Genomic DNA, 11,190 nt, shown 5'->3' on the forward strand with positions numbered 1-11,190 from the left:
TCTACATGATGGTTGTTGTCTTTTTGTTTTTATAGCCTTAATAATTTTTTTGTTTATTTATGTTGCTCCTTTGCTGACCGCACCCTCGACCATCTTCTCCAATCAAATAAAATGTAATCCTTTATTAAATGCTAGGAAGTTTTTATCTTTTTTTCATTGCTACATGTATTTGACAGTTTTAAGTGAAAATACATTCTATTGAGTATTTTTATAAAAACAACTCTATTGATTTTAACAAAATTTCGGACTCTTTAATCCCATCTCCAGGCTACCCAATTACAGTAATTACACTATTATATTAAACAATATTAATGACTCTTTAAATTCAATTAAAATGTTCTTAAAATATTGCTTTTTAATTAATGTTGACCATTCCCTAATTAGAATTTTGTTACAGTGATAATAATATATAGAATTTGATAATTTTTTTTTTTAATTCATTCATTGGGGTTCCACTCTCACACACATAATGTCACAATCCAATGTTTTTTTAAGTTAAAATACATTGGTTCTTTGGATCTCTTGTGAAAACGTATACTGCTTTATAACCTTCAGTTAATAAGGCAATATTGAATTTATTTTATTTTTTAATTTTAATTTAAACTAAACGAATGATTTGCATTTAAAAAATCCACTTATTACTATTCGAAAATAGATTCAAAGTGATTTCGATTTTAAATAAATGGGCGACAATGGTACTTCATGGTATTGGTAACAATAATTTTTTCACAAAAGTAATGAATATTTTTTATACAAATCATTTAACTTCTTCTTCCATCTCTCCTGTCAAAATAGTGAATTTGATAAAAATATTGGAGTATTTTAGTAAAATATGAATATCAATAAAAAAAAAAGACATTTTAAGAAATATATCAAGATGAAAAGTTGTTATAATAAAAATAATTATTACAAAAATTAGAAAGGAAATATTCCATTTTATACCAGGTTTCTCTGATAGTTTTGAGAATTTAACTACATCTAATTATAAAACAAAAGAAACTTATAAAACATATAATTAAAAGGTGAGTATTTAGTTTATGGATAGTTTAGGAACACATAAGATCAAAGACCAACTTTTTCATTTAAAAATTTAACATTTTTAAGATTTTAATTTTACTGTTTTTATTAGTTTAATAATTCTAAAAATAGATAACATCCATTGGATGCAATGGTATTTTGTCTGCAGTTACCGGCATTCAGTCCTGAAGAACCCCGTTTCAAATCTTGGTTTGCTAAAATTGCGTTTGCTTGGGCAATAAACTGCTAAGGTTCAGCAGGACCATTGCTGATCAAATGCACGAGGCCGTTAAGGCGTCACCTTAACAAGCGCGAAACTGCAGCGGATTTATTTCTTGGCGGCCACTCAGAAAGAAATCACGACCTTTCAACTCTGATTAGAATAGGGTGGTTTCCTGTAGGATAATGGTTTCTCTTCCCGCATGACAGAAATGGCTAGGAAGGTGGTAAAAAATAAATAATTAAAAACAATGTACCCTTTCTCTATGTATTCATGTACCTAGAGTTGATCAGAGGGTGTTCATTACAAGGCCTGAAACTCAACAAAAACATTCGCTGTAAACCAAGCTATTGTGTAAATGATGTTACAATTAATATTATAATCCAATTGACTTGTTTCAAACATTTGTTGGCATTGCACTTGACTACGTTTGAATAATACTGGATAGTACAGAATCAGCGAAGACCCTTGAAAATTCCAATTGCAAACACGGACTCTTCGCTAGGAGAGACGGAACCCAAACACGGAGAAGAGAACGGTGTGAAGCCGGCTGAATCCATTAGTTGCCTGTGTCAACAGATGCTCCTCCGGGCAGTATCTTCCTCCGGGGACCACTTAGCTATGTTTACACAGGCCCCGTCACCTCCGTATAGAGGGAAAAGTTGGTTTTTATCAGGGACATCTGCAACGAATTAGTCCATGATATATTGGGGTATACCACAGTCTGTGGTATGGTGTGGAAAATATGCTGCATAACTTTGAAGCTTAATCTTATTAAATTTAAAACAATTGAAGTATTGTTAAAGTTAATTATTGTTTGCCAAATTTCTACAGAATTAAAACTACACATGTATACGCAGTGCCATCTCTCCAAAAATAGACCAGACTAGACGCAGGCTATCTGGGCTCGGGATAGATCCGCGAGATGCAGGGTTCCCTTCATAAATTAACTCATCATTTATCATAAAATAATTACCACAAAAATTAACTTAGCAGAACGAGAACGTAAAAAATGAATGAACAGCTTATCAATGATGTCGCTAGAAACTGCTTTACTTAAAAAATAGATTTTGCAGAAGTAATTCATGATTTTCGGATTAACAATCAAGAAAAGTTTCTCTGGTGAATGTATGATTTTTAATGTTAATTCTCTAATAATCCACTGTTGTCCAATTATTTAATACGACTAGGAAGACTAGGTTAAATCTGTGAAATTGGTGGGGTTACATCAGCTCTGGCTTGTTAAATTAGGTTTTGGAGATATTCTATTGTTGTTCTATATTATTATTATACGACATGATTGATATTCAAATTTATTGTCAGTATTATTTTTTAATAAGTAAGTATTTTCATGGTGCCGACCAAATGGATGATTAGTCTGAACATTGAAAAATGTAATTCAAAAGTTTTTAATTTTCGACGCCCACCAGGCCCACGGGATCTAATCCTCAAAGGTAAAAATGTGAAATGGAATCCTGCCAGTGAAACAGTAGCACACCTAGGAATTCACCTAGAACGCCACCTAACCTGAAACCACCGTATCAACATCAAACTAACACTAACCTACGCAAGGTTAGCAATGCTATATCCTATCCTAAATAGAAATTCCAAATTAAAATTACAAACACCTGTTCTTATATTTATAAGAATTCTCAGGCCACTGCTGATGTACGGCTGTGAGGTCTGGGGAGCGGCATCCTTTACGAAAAGGAAAACATTACAATCATTTCAAAAGAAAGTCTTAAGAATCGCAGTGGATGCTCCTAGGTTCATAAGAAATGGCCAATTGCATCGGAAATTACATCAAACACTGTTCATGATGTTCTACTCCCAGTTTCCGACAGTTAAAGGAGCAGTGACCTACAACTAGGGAAACCCAACCTCAACCTGAAGACTGAAGTCCGGGCTGCAGGACATTTTGCTATAAATACTATATTTATAGATTCTATTATTCACAATACTTCTATTTTACTTTCTTTTATTTCAAATTAACTTTTTTTTCCATTAGAGGGCAATTTTTTAGACCTAAAAATGTCGATATTTTGTTTTATTAATTTTACTTTTCTCTTTTATTAAGAAGTCTTATTTTTATCTATTTTCTTTTAATAACGTTGTATATACGGTTATTTCAACCATCTAAGGCCAACCAGGCCAATCTGGTATTAAATAAATAAATAAATAAAAAATGGTGTCGACCAATTTCAATCATAGAATTTTCGAAAAGATTTTTTAGGAAATCCCGTATTGTTCAAGAGTTTGTTTGAGTTTTATTCTCTGTCAACCTAGTTCGAGCCCAGCACTCTGTACCTTTGAAAACTTTACAGCTTATAACAGAGAGTAGTAGACTAAATTTAATAATTGATTGGAGAAGATAGTCAGCAAAGGAACAACATAAATAAACAAAAAAATATTTATTTATGCCAAACTCAAACTATATTTAATAGCCATCGATCAAGCTAAAAAAAAATATCCTTTGAGCTATGTAGTTTCAGCAGGTTTTCTATTACACGCTAAGCAATGTTATCAACTTACGCAAAACGAATTATTCGTGTAACAGCACGGATACCTATACATGGTCAAGAGATTACCACATTAAAATTACAAAGGCTGAGGGGTTTTTATTATATACATAGTTAGAAACGATGATATTTTTTAATGATACTTTAAGCTGGGTATGGCAAACCTTATTTAATATCTAATTATTAAAAGAATTTTTTTTACGCAAGAAATAATTGATAATAACATTTCTTCCTTACTTAGTAGATGATTATTTAAAATATTCAAACAACCAAACAGATTTCAAATAAAAGTATAAATGGAAATTAACCAGTTATGAAATACTTACAGATGGGGTAAACAATGGTTCTGTAAAGCAACCAGGTACACTCACCTAAAACATAAATAAATATATAAGCATCTTAAATTTATAATACATAATATTAAAATTTCTTAAAGGATAAAAGAAAAAAGGAGGTACTTGGAAATCAGGGCAATGTCAAGCAAATACTTTAGATTCATAGGATACTAAATTCAAGGTAATGTACGAAAAGATAAAATATTATTTTAGCAGTACTAATCTTCCCTCCTCTACGCCACAACCCCTGATGAAGACCTGAAACTCAGGTCGAAACGTCGGAATAAAATAAATAAATATGGTTTTGTTTATTTATGTTGTTCTTTGCTGACCGCACCCCCCGACAAACTTCTTCAAGCAAAATATTATTTTATTTCAGTAAGTAATATTCAGTAATAGCATGATTCTAATCACTAGTGGTTTTTAAATTTCTGAACGAACAATAATAACTCACACTCACCATTCGAATTTTCCCTAATTCAGGTTGATGCCTGATTCAGGACAGAATAACTCTAACACGAGGTCTAACTGCTGCACATCTCAAATCAACAGTTTACAATCATGCATCAACCAGAAACGGCACATCAGTCCAAGACAACCAAACTGTAATTGTATTCTTACTTGACTTTTGAGCCTTAAATGGAATTTTTATTCTTTTATATTAAATTGTTATTATTATTATTTGAATTACCTTTTAAAAAAGTGAATGAACTTTTATTGCGTCGGCAAAAGTCTAATCCCATCTTTTCAAGCTGAGACAAAAACGTTTACAAAATTAAATTTTTCCAACATTAAGTTCGGTTTTAATAGTATGTACTATAATATCATATACTATAGAGAAAAAAAAACTAATTCTTGTGTATCAAAAATACGCAAAAATTAGATAACTATAAATTCAACCATTTTCGACCTGGTTACACTTTTTGACCACGAGAAAATAAAGAAAACCGTTTTATTCAAAATTTTGCAGCAAAATATTTTAGTAAAAACAAACGATGAGTAAACATTCAAATAAATGAAATTCAATGAAGTGGAAAAGAAATATTAAAGGTATAGTTTTGTATTAATAATTTGTATGATAAATTTGTAAATAAAATTTGTAGCATACATGTATTATAGTGATTTATTCTAAAAAATAGAGATGATAACGGTGTTGAACACCGACAGCTATTATAATAATTGGAAGAAGATAGTTGACTGTATCAAGTAGATTGTAGGAATATAGTCCGGGTGGCGGTAAATAAAGGTAATAATAAAAGAAAACTATTGATTGTAAATAGACGTTTCGTCCCACTTTGCAAGGCTTCGCCAGGGCTAAAATCGTAAAAGGGATTTCATTTAGCCCTGACGAAGCCCTGCAAAGTAGGACGAAACGTTGGTTTTCTAAAAATTAACTAAACTATAATCGAGTTAATTTTTAATTAATTCAAATCAAAAGCAATTTTTCCTTATTTAGAATGTTGTTTTTCTCGAGACCTAATCTCTATATAAACTTAATCTTTGTATTTTTGGTCCCATCTTAGAATTTTTTTAAATAGTAAATCGCACTGAATTTCTCTAAATTAGAACATACACCTTGATCCTTTGATTCTTCTGTTATTGAGATGAGCTTTGTTATAGGACCTATAATTATTTCAGGTGGCTAAAGACAAAAGCCATTCTCCCTGGATTATCGTTCCAGACTATCATCCGTGTCATTAGCTAGCTGTTGGAAATCGGAACAGCTCCAACAAAAGTTAACCAACTGTGAAAATAATTGGGGCTATTTAGCGTCTGTTGTGCTTCGATGGTGATAACTTTTTGTATCGCATGCTATTTTCGTTTGGAAAGGTTCCTTGGTGATCGATCACAGTTCTCATTAGTGTGGCTCCACTGCCCCTCTGGACAAAAAGTTATTTAAAACTCACTATGGTAGAGCTATTTCCAATGAAGGAACAGATAGATATAGCTAATAGATAAACATCCGACCTATCTAGTAACAATTACAGCAATTAAGCTTTATAAGGTAAAAAAAAAAATATATATATTTTTTACTTTCTAAATTTCGTAACAAATATCAAGGAGTTAAAATATCAATACGTAAATTGATAATAAATACGCTTTTAATTAATTCGATTTTTTTTTTATTTGTATTTGAAAGTTTATGTAAAATTACTTCCTATAATCCTTTTTTAAATAAAAAAAATTATAGTTTTTTTTTTTATTAAATAACCCATTATCATCGTTGAAAGAATTTTAATGAAGTAATATACCAAGTTAATTATAATCAGAAGATAAAGATAGAGACCTAGATAAGTTATTAAAATCAATAAAAGTGTTTTTATAAAAAATTCAATACGAATTATTTTACTCAAACATTCATATAAATATATATTAGCAGTTTTAAAGATTAGCTAATATATATTTAGTAAACTGATATTTATTGTTATTATTATTAGTTTACCACTTATATTAATGTCTAGTCATACTTTTTATTTAATTTTCAAAGAAATAAAACATGTAGTTGTTTTAGTTAATACAAATTAATTCTTTGAAAAATTCCATTACTATAATAAGTTATAAATTCTTATAATATTAATGTGATTAATAGTTCCTTTGTTAAGTTTATATTTGATCTCTTTTTCCAATTTAACTTAAAAATAAGTTAATAAACTATTGTACAATGACATACTTAAGTTTTGTGATATAATTTATTTTTCTAAACACTAGATACATTGAATGAGATCATTGGATTATTGTGGTTTGAAAATAAAAAAATAAACAATAAATTATAATACTTTTAAATCAAGTAACGTTTTAACTTTAATTAAATTAGTTTTAAATACTGAATAAGAAGTTGTATTCGAAAACCAACAAGTCAATTTTGGAAATTTCATTTAATTAACAGTTTTGGATATTATTCTAGGTTGTCAAGAGATAATAAATTTTTGGAAAAAAAATTTGACCTCATGATAATCTAGTATCAAAACTGTTAATGTTGGTTTTCGAAATAGCAGTGATATCCATAGTTCTACCAATTTCAAATATTTAAACATAATTATATAATGCATTATTCTTTTTCCTATGAATGGCTAAAGAAGGAATTAATCTGAAAAACAAATCAAAAATACATTCATGAAGAGAAAATCACAAGAAATTATCAATTAAATGAATAATTACATGGCTTGACATAAAACTAATTATAGGTTAAATAATTAACAAGTACCAATAAATACATAACAAGTACATGAATATCTAATAATAATTAACCACCCTTAATGTACACACAATACGCATAACTAACCTGATCGATCCACGTAAAACCAACAATATCCTCGACACAAATTCGATTGACACTAACATAAGGCGTATCCTTATTATCAGACACAACATAATCCTCCAATCTACGTTTCGGACGACCCCTAGGATGTTACTTGTGGGTTTAAAGCTGATTAATTTTTTAGTGATTTGTTCGCTGTCCTTCTCGACAACTTCAAACATCAATTTCAGCCGCGAACACTTCAATCATATTTCCCAATTGCAGAACATGCAATCCTGATTTATGTAGCTGTCTAAAATCACTAAATGTTCTACAGAATAATTAATTTACGAAAACGTGCTCTCAGCATAGCATGCTCGTATATAGCAGTAGATATTATGTAATATCATATTGTCCGATTTAACTGATGACAATTCATAAATTATTATTATCATAATTAATTTATACTTATAACTAAATAAAATTAAATAAGATATCAAATTAAGTTGTTTGAAAGTAAAGGGACAAAGGATACAGGATACACTTTAAGGTTTCAACAAAGCTGACCCAAGAGGCCGCTGAAGTGTAAAATTTATCATTTAACTTCCTAGACTGCCAGGATGGAGTATCAATGTTAATCAGCTGGAGAAAAAAAATATCTGAGATATCAATTTACCCTCTAAGGAGTAATTTGAATCCAAAGAAGTTTTTTTTTTTTTTTTTTTTTAAATCATCGTATCCAAGTTCCAGGTTTCCTCGTTCAATATAGTCTCCTTGTGACTCTACACACTTCCCCAGCGATGCTCCAATCTCTTAAAATTTTAATCACGTTTAAAAAAATAAGTACTAAATAATCAACTGACAAAACCGGCATCAAAATATAAATGCAAAACATGAGGTATTTATTTGGTTGATTTTTATTTCAACAACTACTGCATTTTTTAAATTTATGTACATGGACGGCCTTAATTGTAAGTGGAAAAGGTTTTTAGGTTCGTAAACGGTATTTAAGGGGCAGGAGTATAGTCTCATACAATAAACGCCCTTATCTACTTATAATGCTAAACCATAGAACAGTTATAAATAATGAAGATGAATTTAAAAATAATAATAATAGTTATATAATTAAGAATAAAAGAGAAAATAACAAACCGAAAAAAATATTAATAAACCAATTAATTGATTTATACTGACAAAATAATTTAAGAGAAAAAAAATAAACAAATAAATAAATGAAATGATAATAAAAATAAATACACACCGAGCTAATATTGGATGTCTTGCATCATTCTGGGCTTCGGAGTTCGCCAAGAGACAGGATTGCCTATATTCGAAACTACTGTACCACTGCTAGCTGGGGAATAGAATTTTGTCAACCATTTTTTGATGAAACTATCTATAGATTCAACTAGTAGTTCACGATGTAATTGACTATTTCTTATAAACCAGGAGTAATTTACTGCGATTCTCAGGACCTTTTTAGTAATAATTGCAATTTTTGCTTTTGGTACAGGATGCTGGCTGCTACCTACTTAACAACCCTACATCAGTAATAGCCTTACTATTATTCTTTAAATGATAATAATAGCATTTGGTTTGAGTTAATTTGATAATAATAATTACTGAATTAAATTTATTACTTGTATCAAAACTATTCTCAGAACATTATTTTATTAAAAATCATAAAAAATAAATAATGCCACTAGCATGTACCATACATCCTGGCAGTATAGACACTCTAGATACTTAAAGTCATATGAAAACGATAAAATTTTAAATACAGATTTTTATATATTTACACTTTCTAGAGACTGGTTATTATTATTTTTTAAAAATAAAATGTATCCAATTTTAGTCTCAAAATAATTTATATTTCTTTATAAGTCCGGCGTTTCGGCCAATTACAATTTTAGAACCACGTCAATTTAAAAAAAAAAAACTTTATGCAGGCTATTCTACCCAGGTCGTTAATATCAGTTCATTAAATTAAAACTTTTAATCATAGTTAATTTTCACTATTATAAAATATTATTTTTTAGTAAATAATGTTGCAATAAATTATAATAATGAAAATTAACTGTGATTAAAAGTTTTAATTTTTAATTTAATATGAAGAATTGACAAAATAGAGTAATTGTGACCTGAAATTAATGACCTGGGCAGAATAGCCTACATAAAGTTTTTTTTAATGTTGTGGCTCTAAAATTCTGTTAAGATTGTCCTTGAGAATGACCAAAACGTTGGCCTTATTAAGAAATATAAATTGTTTTGAGACTAAAATTGGATAAAATTGATTTTATTCAAACAGATTTTTAGTTGCGATGCAGAAAGATAATGGCAGAAAATACTTGTGGATTTTATAATAGTAATTTCTGGAACTACACCACTTTAATTTTAATTTGTTTTAATGTTGCTCACTGAAGAACTAGCTAATTATAAAATAGACATAAATTAACAACGCGGACAAGAAGGTATTCTAAAATTTCTTGTTAGAGAATAATCCATCAAAAGACAGGAATTTAATATCCTACAGTAACAGCTGAATTTCTGGGAGACGCGTACTAGCAATTAAGACCGAACACCTACGACTATAACGTCACCACGTCTAGGTAATAACCAGGCACAACCCTAGTAGTGAAAATGGTGTAATAAAAATGTTTATTAAAAAATGGTCTAATAGAAGTTATTCTTACATTTAAAAAATCTAATTATGCGATTTATTTCATTTTATTTGTGTAAACACATTACTACTTGTAAGAATTAATCTTACAATCTCTTTTTTACCAAGACTTTTTTTTAATATATAGAGTTATTTGTATAAGACAAATTATAATCAAAAATTTTAGTTAATCATGTTTTTGTAGAAAATAAAAATTCAATTAATTATATTTGTCATAATAATAAAAGCATTTTCTCGGGGAGGAAATGTCCTCAATTTTTTTTTACACAAAAGAAATTAAATTAAGAAGTTATGTATTACTTTAAAATAGTATTGATGACCTAAATATACTTGAGAATTTCGAATTTGATTAGTGATATCGCAGTCAAAAAATTATCCATCGAGCAATAAAAACTAATGGGCATTTGTGCGACAACGTGAAATAAAAATACCTTCTCTTAGGTTAGAGAGAAACATTCAAGTTGTTTGGCTTCTTGGGAAGGCAAAATACGAAAGTACTTTTTACTCGTAAAGAAAGAAACACTATTCCTACAAATAAATCAAGTTAGTATATTTTAAAGAGATCGAAGTTCCCAACATTGTTCTCAAGAGCGGTCATCAGATGTTGCGAACACAACAAAAAGTTTAATAAAACAGGTGCCATGGAATCATTTTGATTCATTTTGATTTTCCATTTGGAATCATTTTGATATTTCTTCATCCCGCCGAGATTTGAAGAGCGTTCGAGATACACACATAATGCAATAAAGTTTTAATCACATATTGATTAAAGCAGATACGGTAGACCTTTTAAAATTAATTATATATTCAATATTGGAAAGTTTAATTATAATAGGAAGGGAACAATAAGTTGCCATATGTTGTATCACAATTGTAATCTTCGGCTTGAGGTGAAATCAATAACTAAGGTAAAATTTAAAATAATTCCAGAAAAATTTTAAATAATTATAACATGATTATGAGAGATAGTTGACCGAGGATGATAAATGAGGAGAAGATGGTTGGAGGTGCGGTCAATGAAACACAAATAAGTATGACTAACTTATTTTAATGTGCCGACGTTTCGGCTAGAGTTTCTAGCCTTCTTCAGGGCTAAAAACAAAAACAAGATAACAACCACAGTAAGTATAGAAAAATAAAAAAGAAAAAAGAAAGTATAAACAAAATAATTTTACACATAC

The 11,190-nt window shown here is 29.3% G+C and overlaps 1 protein-coding gene across 2 annotated transcripts in view; it reads right to left on the bottom strand.

The window, feature by feature from the left end:
- LOC106682964 (uncharacterized) overlaps window positions 1-11,190 on the bottom strand; it is a 390,357-nt gene that overhangs the window by 188,140 nt on the left and 191,027 nt on the right. Inside the window, exon 3 of one of the 2 annotated variants that reach the window (XM_067045921.1) lies at window positions 4,083-4,127. The exons of the other annotated variant lie outside the window; for it this stretch is intronic. Coding sequence (XP_066902022.1) covers window positions 4,083-4,127 — 45 coding nt within the window. The remainder of the gene's footprint in view (window positions 1-4,082; window positions 4,128-11,190) is intronic. 2 annotated transcript variants of the gene reach the window in all.

Source organism: Halyomorpha halys, unplaced genomic scaffold, assembly GCF_000696795.3.
Source record: "Halyomorpha halys isolate HHAL.00 unplaced genomic scaffold, Hhal_1.1 Scaffold453.1, whole genome shotgun sequence".
In the NCBI taxonomy this organism is placed as follows: Eukaryota; Metazoa; Arthropoda; class Insecta; order Hemiptera; family Pentatomidae; genus Halyomorpha; species Halyomorpha halys.